This window comes from Phaseolus vulgaris, chromosome 9 (genome assembly GCF_051622355.1).
Source record: "Phaseolus vulgaris cultivar YP4 chromosome 9, ASM5162235v1, whole genome shotgun sequence".
In the NCBI taxonomy this organism is placed as follows: Eukaryota; Viridiplantae; Streptophyta; class Magnoliopsida; order Fabales; family Fabaceae; genus Phaseolus; species Phaseolus vulgaris.
The window spans coordinates 2595251-2617576 of NC_143506.1; the positions used below are offsets into that span (position 1 = coordinate 2595251).

The 22326-nt window shown below is 25.4% G+C and overlaps 1 protein-coding gene across 1 annotated transcript; it reads left to right on the forward strand.

Annotated features, from left to right (window-relative positions):
• The first annotated feature begins 19938 nt into the window (after positions 1 to 19938).
• Positions 19939 to 22326, forward strand: LOC137820559 (uncharacterized). Its single transcript, XM_068624700.2, has 11 exons — positions 19939 to 20085; positions 20175 to 20442; positions 20527 to 20623; positions 20700 to 20821; positions 20918 to 21002; positions 21078 to 21210; positions 21299 to 21453; positions 21597 to 21654; positions 21746 to 21916; positions 22000 to 22077; positions 22150 to 22326. The coding sequence occupies exons 1-11, from the start codon at positions 19939 to 19941 to the stop codon at positions 22324 to 22326; spliced, it is 1491 nt and encodes a 496-aa protein (XP_068480801.2).

Here is a 22326-nt window from a genome sequence, read left to right on the forward strand (position 1 = left end):
AAATAAGAAATTACATGAGTATAAGGATTAAGAAAAACACTTAACATATTCATAAAAATAATGAGCATAAAAAAATAATAATAAAAATGGGTGTGAAGCATCTGATGCTATATATGACATATTTTTTTCCTAACTATATTAAATTAAAATTTTCAACCATTTAAATAAGCTAACTGAAATTAACTTAGCAAGTAAAAGTTCAAGAAAAATAAGACCAAACTATGTGAATAATAAAAAATTGGATTTTGTTACCTGCTTATAACTAAATATCACTCATGACTATTCCTTTATCGAGTGCCTCAAAGAACATGTCTTTTTAAGTTCAAATACAATATTAAATAATAATAAAAATAAATAGAAATTAATAATTAATAGTCAATAACATTAACGATAACAAGAACGGTAATAAGTAATAAATAATAAATAATAAATAATAAAAGTAATAAATAATTAATAATTAATAATATAAAAAATATATATTAATTTTGAAAAGATCAAATAAAAAAAAGTAAATTCGAAACCTTAAATAAAATGAGTATCTTCCCTATACCTATTTATAGAGAGCAATATATTTTATGACTTTCACTTATGCATTACCACATTCAACATTTTTATTTAAGTACCATATTAATTAATAATTAATAATTAAAGTAAATACAATTAATTAACATAAATAAAAATAATAATTCCACTAAACAATTAACATATAAATAATATCTAATACATAATTATAAAATATATATAATATATCCTAAGTTTTAATATTTGCTATAATGTAAAAAATAATAATATTTTTTTATCTACTCTATGTAATATAATTTCTTATATATACTAATATATAATAAGTAATTAAAATCAAAAGGTTAAAATATTAAATAATATTAAAATTTAAATATATTTTAATTTTATAAAAAATTATTTTTCGGAATCATAAGTTGTTAACATTCTTTAATGTTTGGATAAAATGGTTACTTGATGCATTAAATATCTAAGAAATATGCATATGAAGAATAAATGAATATGTTGTAAACAGTGTATAACAAATAGAGAACAACCACAGTGTATGCAACAAAAAATAAATAAATTAGTGACTTATTGCTCTATAAGGTATTTCATGCACACATGTATCAATAAACATAACGTTTGACAATGCAATGTTGTATATGTATCTGTTCAATTTAATACATTTTTTCGAATAATGAATTTGAGAATTTTAAAAAAAATGATAATGAGAAACATAGCATAAGAAAAAAACCTAAAATGATAATGACTTCGACCCAAAAAACATTATTGAACATATATACAACATGCATGTGGAGAAGAAATAAGAATACATAAATTTATTAAGTGATGTAGCTTCCATCTTCTTTTGTTGAGCATAATATTGATATATATTCAACAATTAGGTAAATAATGCATGTATAACAAAAAAAGTTGTAAAAATTAATGTATATAAAAAAATAAAAACAGTGTAACTAAACTCATCAAAAATAAATTGTACTGCATCCTATCATATTATGAGATATATCGTATAAAAATAGAATTCATTAGAAAATAATAATTAAACATGAGATTTGAAGCAGCTGATGTTGTAGTTTACATATTTTTGTCCTAACAATATTATATTCAAATTGTCAACCATTTTAATAAGCCAAACGTAATTATCTTAGAAATTAAAAGTGAAAGAAAAATAACAAAAATGAGTATAAGGATTAAGAAAAACACTTAACATGTACATAAAAATGATGAGCATAAAAAGATAATAATAAAAATGGACGTGAAGCATATGATGCTATAGTTGGCCTATTTTTGTGCTAACAATATTTTATTCAAATTGTCAACCATTTAAATAAGCCAACTGTAATTAACTTAAAGAGTAAAAGTGCAAGAAAAATAATACCAGACTATGTGCATAATAAAAAAATCGGATTTTATTACCTATCTATAACCAAATATCACTCATGACAATATTAAATAATATTAAAAAGAAATAGAAAAATAATAATTAATAATCAATGACAATAACAATAACAATAGCAATAATAAATTATAAGTTATAAATAATTAAATAATAAATAGTAGGAAATAATAAATAATAATATATAATAAGTAATTGAAATCAAAAGGTTAAAATTTAAATAAATTTTAATTTTGTAAAAAATTATTTTTCGGAATCATAAGTTGTTAACATTGTTTAATGTTACCATAAAATGGTTACTTGATACATTAAATATCTATGAAATAAGCATATGAAAAATAAATGAATATGTTGAAAACAGTGTATAAGGAAGAGAGAACGACCACAGTGTATTATGCGAAAAAGAAAAAGTAAATAAAGTAGTGACTTAATTGCCTTGATAGGTATTTAATACACACATGTATCAATAAACATAACGTTTGTCAATACAATGTTGTATATGTATTTGTTCCATTTAATACATATATTCGAATAATGAATTTAAGAATTTTAAAAAAAATTGATAAGAGAAACATAGCATAAGAAAAAAAAACAACTAAAATGATAATGACTTCGACCCCGAAAAAACATTACATAACATACATAAAACATGAATGTGCAGAAGAAATAGGAATACATAAATCTATTAAGTGATGTAGCTTCCATCTTCTTTTGTTCAGCAAAATAATGATATATACTCAACAGTTAGGTAAATAATTTATGTATAACCAAAAAAGTAGTAAAAATTAATGTACATAAAAAAATAAAAACAATACAACGAAACTCATCAAAAATAAATTGTATTGCATCCTATCATATTATGAGATATAACGTATACAAATAGAATTCATGAGAAAAATAATAATTCAACAAGAGATTTGAAGCAACTGATGTTGTAGTTGACATATTTTTATCGTAACAATATTATATTCAAATTGTCAACCATTTCAATAAGTCAAACATAATTAATTTAGAAATTAAAACTAAAAGAAAAAAATAAGAAAACAAATGAGTATGAGGATTAAGAAAAATAGTTAACATGTACATAAAAATAGATGTGTAGCATCTCATCCTATAGTGGACATATTTTTTTTCTAACAATATTATATTTAAATTTTCAACCATTAAAATAAGCCAACTATAATTAACTTATAAAGTAAAAGTGCAAGAAAAACTAGACCAGACTATGTGAATAATAAATAATCGAATTTTGTTACCTATCTATAACCAAATATCACTCATCACTATTCGCTTATCCATTGCCTCAAAGAACATGTCTTTTTCATTTCAAATACAATATTAATTATCAATAAAAATAAATAGAAAATTAATATTCAATAACAATAACAATAACAATAATAAATAATAAATTATAATTAATAAATAGTAATAAATAATAAATTATAAATAATAATATATAATAATAAATTAATCAAAATGTTAAAATTTATATAATATTAAAATTAAAATAAATTTTAATTTTGTAAAAAATTATTTTTCGGAATCATCGGTTGTTAACATTGTTAAATGTTGGGATAAAATTGTTACTTGATACATTAATTATCTAAGATATAAGCATATGAAGAATAAATGAATATGTTGAAAACAGTGTATCAGATAGAGAGAACGACCACAGTGTATGCAAAAGAAGAAAATAAAATAAAGTAGTAACTTAATTGCTCTGATAGGTACTTAATGCACACATGTATTAAGAAACATAACGTTCGTCAATGCAATATTATATAGTATTTGTTCCATTTAGTACATTTATTCGAATAATGAATTTAAGAAATTTTCAAAAATTTGATAAGAGAAACATAGCATAAGAAAAAAAACAAATAAAATGATAATGACTTCGACAAAAAAAAATTACATAAAACATTCATGTGCAAAAGAAATATGAATACATAAATTTATTAAGTGATGTAGCTTCCATCTTCTTTTGTTGAGCATAATATTGATATATACTCAACAGTTAGGTAAATAATGCATATATAACAAAAAATGTTGTAAAAATTAATGTACATAAAAAAATAAAAAACAGTACAACTAAACTCATAAAAAATAAATGGTACTGCATATCCTATCATATTATGAGATATAACGTATAAAAATAGAATTCATGAGAAAATAATAATTTAACATGAGATTTGAAGCAGTTGATGTTGTAGTTGACATATTTGTGTCGTAACAATATTATATTCAATTTGTCAACCATTTCAATAATATAAACGTAATTAACTTAAAAATTAAAACTGAAAGAAAAGTAAGAAAAATGAGTATAAAGAATAAGAAAAACACTTAATATGTACATAAAAATGATGAGCATAAAAAGATAATAATAAAAATGGATGTGAAGCATCCGGTGCTATAGTTGGAATATTTTTGGCTAACAATATTATATTCAAATTGTCAACCATTTAAATAAGTCAACAATAATTAACTTATAGAGTAAAAGTGCAAGAAAAATAAGATCAGACTATATGCATAATAAAAATATCGAATTTTGTTACCTATCTATATCAAAATATCACTCATAACTATTCACTTAATCAATGTCTCAAAGAAGATGTCTTTTTCAGTTCAAATACAATATTAAATAATAATAAAAAGAAATAGAAAAATAATAATTAATAATCAACAACAGTAACAATAAGAATAATAAATAATAAATAATAAATAATAATATATAATAAGTAATTGAAATCAAAAGGTTAAAATTTAGATAAATTTTAATTTTGTAAAAAAATATTTTTCGAAAACATAAGTTGTTAACATTGTTTAATGTTAGGATAAAATGGTTACTTGATACATTAAATATCTAAGAAATAAGCATATGAAGAATTAATGAATATGTTGAAAACAGTGTATAAGGAAGACAGAATGACCACAGTTGATGCAAAAAAAAGAAAAAATAAATAAAAATGTGACTTAATTGCACTGATAACTATTAATGCACACATGTATCAATAAACATAATGTTTGTCAATTCAATGTTGTATATGTATTTGTTCCATTTAATACATTTATTTGAATTATGAATTTAAATTTTTTTTAAAAATTGATAACAGAAACTTAGCATAAGAAAAAAACAACTAAAATGATAATGACTTCGACCCAAAAAAAAATACAGAACATATATACAACATTCATGTGTAGAAGAAATAGGAATACATAAATCTTTTAAGTGATGTAGCTTCCATATTCTATTGTTAAGCATAATATTGATATATACTCAACAGTTAGGTAAATAATGCATGTATAACCAAAAAAGTTGTTAAAATTAATGTACATAAAAAAATAAAAACAGTACAACTAAAGTCATAAAAAATAAATTGTATTGCATCCTATCATATTATTAGATATAGCGTATACAAATAGAATTCATGAGAAAATAATAATTAAACATGAGATTTGAAGCAACTAATGTTGTAGTTGACATATTTTTGTCGTAAGAATATTATATTCAAATTGTCAACCATTTCAATAAGTCAATTGTAATTAGTTTAGAAATTAAAAGTGAAAGAAAAATAAGAAATTACATGAGTATAAGGATTAAGAAAAACACTAATAGGTATTTAATGCACGCATGTATCAATAAACATAACGTTTGTCAATGCAAAGTTGTATATTTATTTGTTCCATTTAATACATTTATTCGAATAATGAATTTGAGAATTTAAAAAAAAAAATTGATAATGAGAAACGTAACATAAAAAAAAACACTAAAATGATAATGACTTCGATCCAAAAAACATTACAAAATATACATACAACATGCATGTGCAAAAGAAATAGGAATACATAAATCTTTTAAGTGATGTAGCTTCCATCTTCTTTTGTTGAGCATAATATTGATATATACTCAACCGTTAGGTAAATAATGCATGTATAACAAAAAAAGTTGTAAAAATTAATGTACAAAAAATAATGAAAACAGTACAACTAAACTTATAAAAAATAAATTACACTGCATCCTATCATAATATGACATATAACGTAAAAAAATATAATTCATAAGAAAATAATAATTAAAAATGAGATTTGAAGGAGCGGTTATTTTAGTTGGCATATTTTTGTCATAACAATATTATATTCAAATTGTCAACCATTTAAATAAGCCAAACATAATTAACTTAGAATTTGAAAGTGAAAAAAAAAACAAGAAAACAAATGAGTATAAGGATTAAGAAAAACACTTAACATGTACATAAAAATGATGAACATAAAATAATAATAATAATAATGGATGTGAAGCATTTGATGCTATAGTTGACATGTTTTTTTTTCTAACAATATTATATTCAAATTTTCAACCATTTAAATAAGTCAACTATAATTAACCTAGAAAGTAAAAGTGCAAGAAAAATAAGACCAGACTATATGAATAATAAAAAATTGGATTTTGTTACCTATTTATAACCAAATATGACTCATGACTATTAGCTTATCCAATGCTTCAAAGAACATGTCTTTTTCAGTTCAAATACATTATTAAATAATAATGAAAAGAAATAGAAAAATGATTAATAATAAATAATAATAACAATAATGCATGTGCAGAAGAAATAGGAATACATAAATCTATTAAGTGATGTAACTTCCATATTCCTTTGTTGAACATAATATTGATATATACTCAATAGTTAGGTATATAATACACGTATAAACCAAAAAAAATTGTAAAAAATAATGTACATAAAAATAAAATCAATACAACTAAACTAAGCAAAAATAAATTGATATTGCATCTTATCAGATTATGAGATATGATGTATAAAAGCATTATTCATGAAAAAATAATAATTAATTAGAAGATATAACATATAAATACATATAAAAACAGAATTAATGTTAATTAAATATGATTGGTGAAGGAACTGATGTTGTAGTTGACATATTTTTGTTGTAACAATATTATATTCAAATTATCAACCATTTAAATAAGTAAATCGTTATTAGCTTAGAAATTAAAAGTGCAAAAAAATAAGAAAACAAATGAGTATAAGTAATAAAGAAAAACACTTAACATGTACATAAAAGTGATGAGTATGAAAACAAAATAATTAAGCATGAGATGTGAAGCAACTGATGTTGTAGTTGGCATATTTTTTGTCGTAACAACATTATATTCAAATTGTCAACCATTTAAATAAGCCAACCGTAATTTTATTTATTGTAATTATTAGTTTTATTATCTACTAGCGAGAACACAAGCGCGACCGCATTTTTTAGTTTTTATGATTACAACACATGTGACACTATTAAGAAATAAACCAAAAATTCATCCTCACTTTAATCAACATTAATCATGAAAAATATTAAATACAAAAGAAAAAAATATAATGAAATATGTTTCTCTTTTCTTTTCTTTGCCTTGGACCCACAGAGAAACTTAATCAAATTGTTTTTATCCTTTACCACCACCGTCAATCACTTCCCTTCCATATCCTTCATCACCACCATCCCCTTATTCTTAACTCTCCCAACCAAATCACAAAACAAATCATTTTTTTTTCTATTCACAAATAAAACTACCAACCTTTCCCTAGACTCTCAAGTGGATGTAGAAGCACATGCAACTTTTTTCTAGGATGCAACACGCACTAAATCCAGATTACATACCGCTCTTAACAATGTTCCTTCTTATTGGAACCTTGTGCTTGGGGGTAAGCACAACAATGATAGGATAACACACGAGAAATAGTGCATTGGGGTTCAGTGTCTTCCTCTTTCTACGTTCTTCTAACTGAGTTTCTCCCTGTTTGAAGACTGTGAATAAGTAAATTAGATTGGAAGTAACTTTTCCGTAAAACATGAGAAAATGAGAATATATTTTAGTCACCGTTCTGTATAATTTTATTTAAATCCATAAAATTGTTTCCAGAAAACGTTTTATGCTCAAGGACTTTCATCACTTACCTTATGTCTCCTCTTGTTGAGTCCTTCTTATACCTCTAGTCACATGTTTCAATCGCAATTTCATAAGAAAAATGTCAAATTAGTGTTTCACAAATTGAAATGCACATAAAGAGAATTACCGATTGTTGTGATGCGTACTGAAGATATTCAGATCCAATAGGGATTAAAGATGACTTCTTAAATCAATTTGAAAACTATTCTTACATACATTTTTCATAAAATATTTTAAATAAAAATTTTGTTTCCAATTTTTTACCTAATATATTTATAAATTTTGAAACTTTAAAATTTTTGAAAATTTTATTATATTTTTTTTTGAAAATTTAAAATTTTTCGAAATTTGAAGTGTTTCGAAAAGAGTTTAGGGTTTGAAAATATGAGAAATTTAAAATTTTGAAAATTTAAAATTTTGGAAAAATTAAAATTTTGAAAAAATAGGAAATGTCGCAATGGCCATAATAATAAAATCAAATCAAATATTTCAATCGCAATTTCATAAGAAAAATGTCAAATTAGGGTTTCACAAATTGAAATGCACATAAAGAGAATTACAAATTGTTGTGATGGTTCCCGCAACTCCTTTTGTTAAGTCCTTCCCCCCATCTAGTCACAAACTTCAATTACAATTTCATAAAACAAATGTCAAATTAGGGTTACACAAAGATTAATCAAAACATATAGAAAGAGAAAGAGAAGTGAGAATAAACATATGTTTTTACATTCAAAAAGGAAAGGAAAGAGAAAAGAGAATGGAAAGTAAGGCACAGAAAAAGTGTGAAGTAGAGTGGGTACATGAGTTTATGTTAGTGAAGATATTCAAATCTAATAAGGATTAAAGATGACTTTTTAATCAATTTGAAAACTATTCTTACATACATTTTTCATAAAATATTTTAAATAAAAAATTTGTCTCCAATTTTTTACCTAATATATTTATAAATTTTGAAAGTTTAATTTCTTTTTTGTTAAATTTAAAATTTTTCAAAATTTGAAGTGTATCAAAAAGGGGTTTAGGGTTTGAAAATTTGAGAAATTTAAAATTTTGAAAATTTAAAATTTTAAAAAAATAGGAAATGTCGCAATGGCCATTATAATAAAATAAAATCAAATATTTCAATCGCATGTTTCAATCACAATTTCATAACAAAAATGTCAAATTAGTGTTTCACAAATTGAAATGCACATAAAGAGAATTACCAATTGTTGTGATGGTGCGCGCAACTTCTTTTGTTAAGTTAGTCACAAACTTCAATTACAATTTCAAAAGACAAAAGTCAAATTAGGGTTCCACAAAGATTAATATAAATATAAAAAAAGAAAGAGAAAGAGAAAGAGAAAGAGAAGTGAGAATGAAAATATGATTTTATATGGAAAAAGGAAATGGGAAATAGGGCACAAAAAAGAAAGTGTGAAGTAGGGTGGGTACATGGGTTTATGCGTAGTGAAGATATTCAGATCTAATAGAATTAAAGACGACTTCTTAAATCAATTTGAAAACTATTCTTACATACATTTTTATAAAATATTTTAAATAACAATTTTGTTTCCAATTTTTACCTAATATATTTAAAAATTTTGAAACTTTAAAATTTTGAATTTTTTATTTAAAATTTAAAATTTTTCAAAATTTGAAGTGTTTCGAAAAGAGTTTAGAATTTTAAAATTTGAGAACTAGAAAATTTTGAAAATTTAATTTTTTTGAAAAAATAGAAAATGTCGTAATGGCCATTATAATAAAATAAAATCAAATATTTCAATCGCATGTTTCAATCACAATTTCATAAGAAAAATGTCAAATTAGTGTTTCACAAATTAAAATGCACATAAAGAGAATTACCAATTGTTGTGATGGTCCGCGCAACTTCTTTTGTTAAGTCCTTCCCCTCCATCTAGTCACAAACTTCAATTACAATTTCAAAAGACAAAAGTCAAATTAGGGTTCCACAAAGATTAATATAAACATAAAAAAAGAAAGAGAAAGAGAAAGAGAAAGAGAAGTGAGAATGAAAATATGATTTTATATGGAAAAAGGAAATGGGAAATAGGGCACAAAAAAGAAAGTGTGAAGTAGGGTGGGTACATGGGTTTATGCGTAGTGAAGATATTCATATCTAATAGGGATTAAAGACGACTTCTTAAATCAATTTGAAAACTATTCTTACATACATTTTTATAAAATATTTTAAATAAAAATTTTGTTTCCAATTTTTACCTAATATATTTATAAATTTTGAAACTTTAAAATTTTGAATTTTTTATTTAAAATTTAAAATTTTTCAAAATTTGAAGTGTTTCGAAAAGAGTTTAGAATTTTAAAATTTGAGAAATAGAAAATTTTGAAAATTTAATTTTTTTGAAAAAATAGAAAATGTCGTAATGGCCATTATAATAAAATAAAATCAAATATTTCAATCGCATGTTTCAATCGTAATTTCATAAGAAAAATGTCAAATTAGTGTTTCACAAATTGAAATGCACATAAAGAGAATTACCGATTGTTGTGATGGTGCGCACAACTTCTTTTTGTTAAGTCCTTCCTCTCCATCTAGTCACAAACTTCAATTACAATTTCAAAAGACAAAAGTCAAATTAGGGTTCCACAAAGATTAATATAAACATAGAAAGAGAAAGAGAAAGAGAAAGAGAAAGAGAAGTGAGAATGAAAATATGATTTTACATGGAAAAAGGAAAGGAAAGAGAAAAAAAAATGGGAAGTAGGACCAGAAAAGAAAGTGTGAAGTAGGGTGGGTACATGGGTTTATGCGTAGTGAAGATATTCAGATCTAATAGGGATTAAAGACGACTTCTTAAATCAATTTGAAAACTATTCTTACATACATTTTTCATAAAATATTTTAAATAACTTTTGAATTTTTTTTCTAAATTTAAAATTTTTCAAAATTTGAAGTGTTTCAAGAGGAGTTTAGAGTTTGAAAATTTGAGAAATATAAAATTTTGAAAATTTAAATTTTTGAAAAAATAGAAGATGTCACAATGGCCATAATAATAAAATAAAATCAAATATTTCAATAGCATGTTTTAATCGCAATTTCACAAGAAAAATGTCAAATTAGTGTTTCACAAATTAAAAAGCACATAAAGAGAATTACCGATTGTTGTGATGGTGCCCACAACTCCTTTTGTTAAGTCTTTTCCCCCCATCTAGTCACAAACTTCAATTACAATTTCATAACACAAAAGTCAAATTAGGGTTTCACAAAGATTAATCAAAACATAGAAAGAGAAAGAGAAGTGAGAATGATAATATGCTTTTACATGGAAAAAAGGAAAGGAAAGAGAAAAGAAAATGGAAAGTAAGGCACAGACAAGAAAGTATGAAGTAAAGTGTGTACATGGGTTTATGCTAGTGAAGATATTCAAATCCAATAAAGATTAAAGACGACTTCTTAAATCAATTTGTAAACTATTCCTACGTACATTTTTCATAAAATATTTTAAATAAAAAATTTGTTTCCAATTTTTTACCTAATATATTTATAAATTTTGAAACTTTAAAATTTTGATTTTTGATTTTTTTTTTAAATTTAAAATTTTTCAAAATTTGAAGTGTTTCGAAAAGAGTTTAGAGTTTGAAAATTTGAGAAATTTAAAATTTAAAAATACATGTTTAGAATAATAACCTATACTTATCTTTATGTGTTACATATAAATAAAACGAACAATACCTGATTTTGTGATAACAAAATATCTTTATAAACAACATTTTTTGTAAAATTTTCATCTCTCCCTCAAGGTATCCTTCTTTAATAAGAATTTTTGTTGAAGCTTGAGAAACACCTCTTGATAGTGCAACATATAATTTACCATGACTAAAAACGTGTCGTGGAAGGTAAATTTCAACATTAGGTATAGTTTGCCCCTGTGATTTATTTATAGTAATGGCAAAACTTAATTTCACAGGAAATTTTTTCCTAATAAGCACAAACAGGAGACTTGCACTTTCTGTTGTTTTATGTTTAATTCTTGGTAAGAAAGATCTTTTTCAAGCATGTTGACCTGTCAAGATTTCAACATTCAACATGTTCATGTAGAACCCACAACACAATAATCTCGTCCCATTACATAACACAAATTTAGAGTCTGTTTCACAACAACTTTAATGGTGCACCTTTTTTAAGCTTTAAAATTTGAGGTGACAAACCACCTAGAGCAATGGATTGCAAGTACTCCTCATAAAATAATTTGCAAAATGTAAAAATAAATATATAAAATATGATAATATTTTAAAAAACATTGTCATCAATATATTATTTAAAAAAATAGCGTAAATAAAAAATATATTTAGAAAATATTTTTCAAAAATGTGAAAATAAATGTATAAAAAGTACTTATATTTTCTATTTGGTTATGTAATGTATTAAAATGTAAAAAAATAATATACATTAGAATAATTATTTAAAAAAATTTAAAATATAAATCAAAACTAAAAGCAAAACAAATTATAAAAACATTGTTGCAAACAATTAAAGAACACCAAGAATCAGTAATGCAATGCAAACATACATACAACAAAGAAAAAAAAATTAGTATGTGACAGAAAATAGATAGCTAAATTAAAAATATTTTCAAAAAATATTTTACAAAATGTGAAAATAAATATATAAAATATGATAATATCTAAAAAACCACTTTGATCTATATATTAAATATTTATATAAATGAAAAATATCTTAAAAAATAATTTGCAATATATAAAAATATGATAATATTTTAAAAGATATTGTCATCAATATATTATTTTAAAAACTAGCGTACATAAAAAATATCTTTAGAAAATATTTTTCAAAATGTGAAAATAAATGTATAAAAAGTACTTATATTTTCCATTTTGTAATGTATTAAAATGTAAAAAAATAATAAATATTAGAAAAATTATTTAAAAAATCTAAAATATAAATCAAAACTAAAAGCGAAACAAATTATAAAAACATTGTTGCAAACAATTAAAGAACACCGAGAATCAGTAATGCAATTATGCAATGCATACATACAGCAAGAAAAAAAATTGAGTATGTGACAGAAAATAGATAGATAAATTAAAAATATTTTCAGAAAATATTTTACAAAATGTGAAAATAAATACATAAAATATGACAATATTTAAAAAAGATTTTTATGTATATATTATTTAATATTATTTATTTAGATGGGAAAAATAGACAGCGTAAATAAAAAATATATTCAGAAAATATTTTCCAAAATGTGAAAATAAATATATAAAATATGATAATATTTAAAAAACACTTTGATCTATATATTAAATATTATTTATACATAAAAAAATAAAAATACAAAATATCTTCAGAAAATAATTTGCAAAATGTAAAAACATTTTTAATAGTATAGATTAAAATGTAAAAATAATTTGAAAACATTTTTATCTATATATTATTTAATAGTATTTATTCAAATTTTATTCTTATATTTATGTTTTATTTTATTATTTTAAAAATATATGAGAAGAGATATTTGTCATTTTGTGACTTCTTTATTTTTAAAACTAAATTTTGAATTATGAATTATGAATTTTAAATATTAAATTTTAAATATTAAATTTTAAATTTTTTATATATAGAATGGATTCTTCTCTTAACTGTCATTTAAAATTTAAAATTTAAAATTTAAAATTTTGAATTTTAAATTTTTAAGGGATTCACCTCTGTCATTTAAAATTTAAAATTTTTGAATTTTGAACTTTAAGTTTTAATTTTGAATTTACATTTGTAGTATTTAATATTTAATATTTAATTTAAAATAATAACTCACCAAACAGGGGTTAAGAAAATCATCGTAATCCCTAAATCTCCTACCTAATATAAACAATTGTCGAATTCTAAGGAACAAACCATAATTCTACAACTCACCTATCACTGCAATGCCTCTCAATCACGATCCTTTGGATCAAAACTTCCTAATGTGCATTTTCTTTTCTTCCTAATCCCTCTTTTTTTCATACCCTCTCACTTTCATTGGTGAGTTAAAACCCTACGATTCTTTAATAGTTCTATTTGTTTGTGTGAGCACAATAATTATAATATTGCCATCATATAATGCCAAATACATTCATAAATGAATAAAAAATAAAAGTAAAATCAAAATATACTTTATAATTGAAAAACAACACTTACGGATTGCTTTTGTGGTTCTGGAACGGAGGTGGTTCTTTTGGTAATTTGAATATGAAAATAGAAAGTTTGATGGGATAAAAGTGAATATGATCGAGAGAAAAAGATGATAGAAAGTTTGATGGGATAAAAGTGAAGATGATCGGGAGAAAAATATGATATAAAGTTTGATGGAAAAAAAGTGAAGATGATCGGGAGAAAAAGAGGATAAAAAGTTTGATGGAATAAAAGTGAAGATGATCGAGGAGAAAAAGAGAATAGAAAGTTTGATGGGATAAAAGTGAAGATGATCATGAAAAAAAGAAGATAGAAAGTTTGGGAGAAAAAGATGCAATTGTATAATGCTCTTAAACAAACCTCACTTTGCAATGTTTAGTTTTAAATTTAAACTCTTTGAGATATAAAATTTAAACTCTTCACAAAATGACAAATAAAATAAGATATACAGATAAAGATAAAATTAAAATAAATTAAGATGGTAGTTAAGAAGAGAATCCCCTTATATATAGGTATAGAATATTTATAAATTTTGAAACTTTAAAATTTTAAAAATTTAAATTTTTTTGAAAATTTAAAATTTTTCGAAATTTGTAGTGTTTTGAAAAGGGTTTAGGGTTTGAAAATTTGAGAAATTCAAAAATTAAAATTTTTGAAAAGTTAAAATTTTGCAAAATAGGAAATGTGGCAATGGTCATAATAATAAAATAAAATCAAATATTGATATAAAGATAAAATAGGAAAAAAATCGAGGGAAGTTAAAAAGGGGAATCCCTTTTATATATAGGTATGGTACATATGCACACAAAAAATTAAAATAAATGCTAAAATAATCACATGTTCTTAGAAAAAGATAAAAATTCACAACTTTGATAAGAAACCCTAACAAGAACGAAAAACGTAAGAAACATAAAACCAAGAACATAAAAAAAAACTGGAGAAAATGCAAAAAAAAAAAATCATTTTGACAAACAATCTAAAGAGGTATGATATGGATGCACCAAAAAATGAAAAGACATGCTAAAATAATCACATGTTCTTCGAAAAAGATAAAAGTTCACAACTTTGATCAGAAATCCTAACAACAGCGAAAGAAATAAGAAACAAAGAACGAAGAACATAAAAACAATTGGAGAAAACACAAAAAATACACTTTGGCAAACAATCTAAAGAGGTATGATATGGATGAACCAAAAAATGAAAATAAATGATAAAAGACTCACATTTGGGAAAAGATAAAAGTTCACAACTTTGATCACAAACCCTAACAACAACGAAAAAAAGTAAGAAACAAAGAACAGAGAACATAAAAACAACAGGAGAAAACGCAAAAGAAAAAACACATTTTGACAAACAATCTGAAGAGGTATGATATGGATGCACCAAAAAAATGAAAAGACATGATAAAAGACTCACCTTTTCTTCGAAAAGGTTAAAAGTTCACAACTTTGATAAAAAAAAAACCCTAACAACAAATGGTGTTGGCCATTTCAAAATTCAAAAAATCGTGCCAAGTGAAAAATACCTAAAAGAAGAGATTTGTTGTGGAGTGGGTTCCATTTGTACCAGTGGCTGCAACAGAATCATAGAGCCCAAATGAAATGAGAGAGGGCCAAATGTGAGAGACAGAGGGCACACAAATCAGAGTAAATGAAAGAGAGAGAAACGAAAAAAAGAGAGAAACGAAAGAAGTAATAAAAAGAGGGAAACGTGGTGAAGGATTTAAAAATGAGAGTTGTGCCACGTGTAAGCAAGGGAGCGTGCCACTTGTCACTCCCATAATGCATATGAGATTCCTATTTTGGGTTAAATTTGCATTGTTTTTATTTTGAACTTTTTTTCTTGTGCTGCCATGTGTCAAAAGTTTCCATGAGAGTCCCCTCTATTTGTATTATAGATAGATATATATTATTTTATTTTTTAAATTTCATCAATACTTTTTTATTATGATGGAAAGTGTTGTGTATTTTTCTATATTTTTAAGGGGTGATGATTGTTTGTGAAGGCTAGTGGTGAATGTTAGTGATTAAAATAATTTTTATGATGTTTTTAGTGGTGATGAATGCATTTTCTTTCATTCATTTGTATATTTTTTAGAAGCCACAAAATCCATAAAAAAATCAACGATATGCAAAAAACAAAGTACAAAACTAAAAAAAAATTGCACTAGAGAGCATAGAATAAATCTTTTCGACAACCATTTTATACACATTCAAATGATGTAATTGTTATCTCAAACGCTGAGATTCAAGAAGAATTAAAATGTTGGGATTGAAATGGAAGTATATGCTCCGAGATATAACTAAATTTATTTGAAAATATATGATTCATTTAAGATTATTTAAATTTTTAAAAAAGATTAAAACCAATTTTTCACCATTAATATGAAAGTGGATGAAATTGTTTCCTTATCCTATAGTGAAATATATATTTTTTTTAAATGGTCAACTTTTTTATAGATGTTTCTAGAATAAAAATATTAAAAATACATATTTTGGATGTAATGTACAAAGAAATATATTTTTTAAAATAAAATAAAAAACATATAACATACCATCTTTATATATATATATATATTGTGTTTAATTATAATGTTTTTAAATATAAATATTTATTGTAATTATAATATGTTTTTTATTTGTATTTATTTATCATAATTAACTTTGTAATTAATTATTCAAATCAAATATAGTTTAATGAAGTTTAGGGTGATTTCAAAGTTACCCATAATTCATTTGATTTAAATTTATAAATTGTAACTTTATAATCAAAATTTACATTTACTTTTCTTCTAAGTAAATATTTGAAAAGAAAATACTAATATATATATATAACAATTGAGGGAGCACAAACAGGCCTATTTTGACACGTGTCGCAAGCTCAGTTTTTTGGAAAAAAAAAATTGAAAAAGAAATTTACCCAAAGAGGAAAATTGACCAAAGCTTCACCAATTATCACATGACACCTGGACCAACCAGAGCTTGCCACGTACCAATTCTTAAAACTCACTTTTTTTTTTCTCTCTCTCTCTCATTCTGATTTCCCATTTTCTTTGAAACCCTAATCTCTCCTCAACTTTCACCGATTTGGCCACTGCACACACTCTGGTCATTGCCTTACCAACAACTCAGATATCTTCTTTTAGGGTTGTTTCTTATGGCGCGATTTTTGAATTTGAAAATCACTTTTTGAGGTTATATAAGTTCTCATAAACTGGAAAACCTTCATTTCTCATTTTGTCTTCCATTCTTCTTAATAAAAGGTTAGTCTTTTATCATTCCTTTTCATTTTTGCAGTTATTTTGATGTTCTTGGTTTTCTGTTTGTTATATTCTTCTTTGTTCTTCGTGTTTCTCAGGAAAGGTCTCAACCTTTGGGTTCTTTTATGTTGGGTTCTCTTACCAAAGTTGCTTGCTTTTAATGTTTATTCTGTTCATCTTTTTTGCATTTCCTTTGCTCCACTAGTATTAATATTGTTACTTTTCTGTTTGTTTCGTTTTCCAGTATTCTATATCATTTTTGCAGAAGATTGCATCAGAATCACAAAGCACCTATAGAAGGCGACTATGTACCTTAAACGACGACTATTTTAAGGTGATAGATGTTCTTCATCATGGAATAGTGTTCTCTCTTCTTGGACTACTCTTTCTCTTCAGCTACTTTCTGAAGTATAAAGTATAATAACTGAAAATTTATTTTTATTTGTCCTAACTTATTTTTATTTATCCTGTGCAGGCACGATTTGAAGTATTGTATCATCTGAATTTGTAGCATGGATTGTAATTTGTGTTGATAATAATATCATAATTGTTGTGAGTGTATAAAAGTTGTTGTATTAGTATCATGAAGAGTTGTAGGCAATTATTAGCAAATGTTGTAATTTTAATCTCACCTCTTCTATATTGATGTTATGAAAATCTATAAAAATTGAAAGATTTATCATAGATCTTTCTTAATGCAATTGGTTTTTATTCTCATTAAAATAGACTAATACAAAATATTAAATTATTTTATTTCCTACTAAATTTTTCCGGCGATGTGCTTCTTGCGGCGACTATGTACACTGCAAAACGTCACTTCCACAAACGGCGACTATGTACACTGCAGAACGCCACTTCCACACTGCAAAACTTTGTCTTTCTTTCTAAGATTTTCAAAATCCTAAATCCTAAATAAATACAAATTCTTATGATTTTTAAACCAAAATTTGATTCAAAATTCTAAATATATCCATATCCTAAAATATTTAATGTCATTCTTGAATAAAAATCTAAAATTAATAAAATTTCTAAGTTTTTATATATGTCCCAAAAAATTTAATGTCATTCTTAAATAAAAATCCAAATTAACTAAATTTATATGTTTTTCAAAAGTTATAAATAAATTATTTATTTTTCAAATAAATTATTTATTTTCCGGCGATGTGCTTCTTGCGGCGATGCCAGACCACCTGATCTTCCGTTATCCAACATGGCGATGACACCAACCTGGCGTCAACCGATTATGTACACTGCAGAACGCCACTTCCACAAACGACGACTATGTACACTGCAGAACGCCACCTCCACAAACGGCGACCATGTACACTGCAGAACGCCACTTCTTATGATTTAAAAAAGGTATTTATATATTTTTATTAATGGCAATTGAATTATTAAAAACTTTGTCTTTCTTTCTAAGATTTTCAAAATCCTAAATAAATAAAAATTCTTATTATTTTTAAACCAAAATTTGATTCAAAATTCTAAATATATCCATATCCTAAAATATTTAATGTCATTCTTGAATAAAAATCTAAAATTAATAAAATTTCTAAGTTTGTCAAAATCATAAATAAATACTAATCCTAAATATTTTTATTTCCTACTTAAATAAAAATATAAAAGAAATAAAATTTATAAAATTTTCAAAATCTAAATTATTTAATTTTCTACTTAAATAAAAATCCAAAACAAATTATATTCCAAATTTATTCAAAATCATAAATAAATACATACCTAAAGAAGAAAATTGACCAAAGCTTCACCAATTACCACATGACACCTAGACCTACCAGAGCTTGCCACGTACCAATTCTTAAAACTCACTTTTTTTTCTCTCTCTTTCATCCGAATATTAGGGTCTTTGCCTATTTTATAATGCAGGATTGTATAAAGTTCATAAAGTTATTGCAACACTTCAAGATCTATGTGCAGGTTTCCTTTTGTATATAACACAACTGTGAAGTTCTGTGAGCTATAGAAAAAGTTGTGCATTGGCAAGTCCCTTTTGTATGGCACAGGTGTATGACACAACTTTATTCTAATGTGTTGCATGAAGTCAACCAAGTGCCCGAATGGTGTTTAAATTGGGCTGTCAAATCAAAAGTGGGTTGTATTGAAGACAGAAGATAGATATGGTTTAATATGACTTAGACTTGAGGTGAACAGTGCACATTGAACAATGTTTGCTGCAATAGTGTATAAAGTTGAAGAACCTATCCCATAAGTCTAACAACTATTTCCAGATTTCCTTTTGTATATAGTTTAGCTTTTGTAGGCAACATGATGTATTTCTGAATTGAAGCAATTGCTAAATCTGCAATACAATATAGTTATGTGGACTATAAGAGCAGTTATTCAATGGCCTTCCCCCAACGGTGTTAAAATTGGGCTGACACATGCAAAGTCCAATCCTAAAAGGCATCATAAGAAGTGCATTCTGAACCTGCATTCTAAACCTCTACTGTACAACTACGAGGTAAATTAATAAATTAATAAATATAAAAAAAATTAATCAATTAATGAAAATGGTGCATCATTTTTTTGGAATGTCACTATTTAAATGAACTTTTGTCATTGTGTTGTGTCACTGAAACTGTTTGGTCCATTTGCTGGAATACACAAAAATTGTTTGGTCCATTTGTTGGAATACACTAATGACGTTAACTCATTTCTTAAATGACGTTAATTCAACAAAGGAGACATGGAATGTGGTTGTCAGAGTGTTACGACTATGGTGTGTGCAAGATTTCACCAAACAGAAAATTCCATTTTCACTAGAGATGGTTCTACAGGATGAAGAAGTAAGTTTTTCAAAAAAACTCTCGGTTCTAACAAACATATATTTTTCATTTGTTGTGTTTAAAGATTGTTTTGTTTTTGAACTTTGTAGGGAGTCCGTATACATGCATCTGTGAGGAGGACTCTTATATACAAATTTCAGAATCAAATATGTGAAGATCGTGTATATTCCATACAATCTTTTACTGTTGCCTCCAACTCAGGGTCTTACAGAACAACAAAACATGAGTATAAGATAAACTTTCAGTATGGGACGAAGGTATCTTTAATGGCTAATGAAGTGGTACCACAAAGTACACCACAATACACACCTCTCTCTCTGATTTTTGCTCCTGGCTTTGACACAGACTATTTAGTGGGTTAGTGAAATTATATGTTGTTTTTAGGGTTTAGTGTTTCAATACAACATTACCGTTTTTAACTTCAGTAATTTTTTTATGTAGATATAATTGGAGTTCTGACTGGAGTGGGAACAGAACGCGAAATGCGAAAGGAAGGAAGAACTAGCAAACTGAATGTCATCTCCATAGATTGTGATGGGTATGTTGTAACTTCAGTCCACCATTGTTTCCTTTTTTTAAACTAACGTTTTAACAAAGATGTTTTTTGAGAGTAGTTTTCGGATTCAATGCACGCTCTTCGGCAATTATGTAGATCAGTTAAATGCCTTCCTCGCTGCTGGGGAAGTAGAGAATGTAGTTATAGCTATCCAATTTGCCAAAGTAAAGTTGTTCAGAGGTATCATTTTGGATCAATCAAAGTATCTTATTTCTATTTTCAATAATTAGGTTCCAAGTATATTTTTCTTACATGTTAATTTATATTATTATATAGACAATATCTATATTCAGAACTGCATTGATTGCACAAAAGTGAAATATAATGTACTGACTGAAGAAGCCTTACTGTTGAAAAAGAGGTACTTTACAAATATCATTATTTGTTGTGTTCAAAAGATGGTTTGCATGTATTCTAATGTAGTTTTAATGTAAAGGATGTTAGAAAGTATGGATTCTCCATCCCAGGGGCTAAGCCAGCTATGTGAATCTTCAAAGCAAACTCCTGAAGATGAATTCCTTCAAACCTCCACCGGGACCACCATAGCAGGGCTGAAGGATTGTAGAGAAGTAAATGTCATTACATATTTTGTAATTCGTGATTTGTCTTTGATTTTCACTTATTTAGACATGATATTTACAATTTATATTTACACAGGTGAACACTTTCATAGTTCTTTGCACTATAAAACATGTTGTGGACAATGATGATTGGTGGTACACTGCCTGCATCTGTAATAAGGCAGTTTATCCTGACTCCAAAATGTTTTTTTGTGAGAAATATAACAAGCACATTATGAAAGTCACGTTTAGGTACACATTTTGCAATGTTTCTTATTTATTTATTACTCAATATTGACTGCAGTTCAATACTGATATTGTTTTTTATGGCAGATATAAGTGCAACTACGTGTCATTGATGAGACTGATTCTACCACTTTCATTCTCTTTGACAGAGAAGCCAACTCACTGTTGAATAAATCATGTGCTGAAATTTTGGAAACTCATGATAAGGTTATCGTTGCACACCTTTAGATGTGAATTATATTATATTATATTATATATATAAAGATCTTGGTTAATTTGAATTTCATTTTGATTTTAGAATGGAAATCTTCCAAAAGAATTTGCAGACATACTGGAGAAAAAGGTTTTATTCAAGGTTGATTCAAAAACTGATACAGGTTTCAGGTTTGAGCAAACCTTTAGAGTTAAAAAAATTTGTATGGATGAAGACATCATAGAACGTTTCATTAGTGGCAATAATAGTTCATTGGTAAGTTATGCTTTCCAGTACCATGTGTGTAATATAAAATATTTCTTCAATACTGATTTCTTTAAATGCATTTTTTTGAGAAGGAATTGTATGATCAAGATGGCAAAAAGGGCAAAGGCAAACTAGCTTTGAATGATGCTTCCTGTGAGAACATCACAGAGGTATTGTTTAATTCTGATAGAGAGTAACATTAGTTGAAAACATTTATTCTTAATGTGTGTGTATTGAAACAGGATTTGTTGAACAAGTTTGGCAGTGAATGCAACGAGTGTCAATCCCAAACTGTGGATTTGAGCAATGACAATGCTACAGTGACTCCACTTAAGAGACAGTCTCCAACATTGATTGAATTTGCAGAGGAAAATCTTCCGCTTAAAACATTTAAAAGAAATATTAAAATTGAAAAGTGA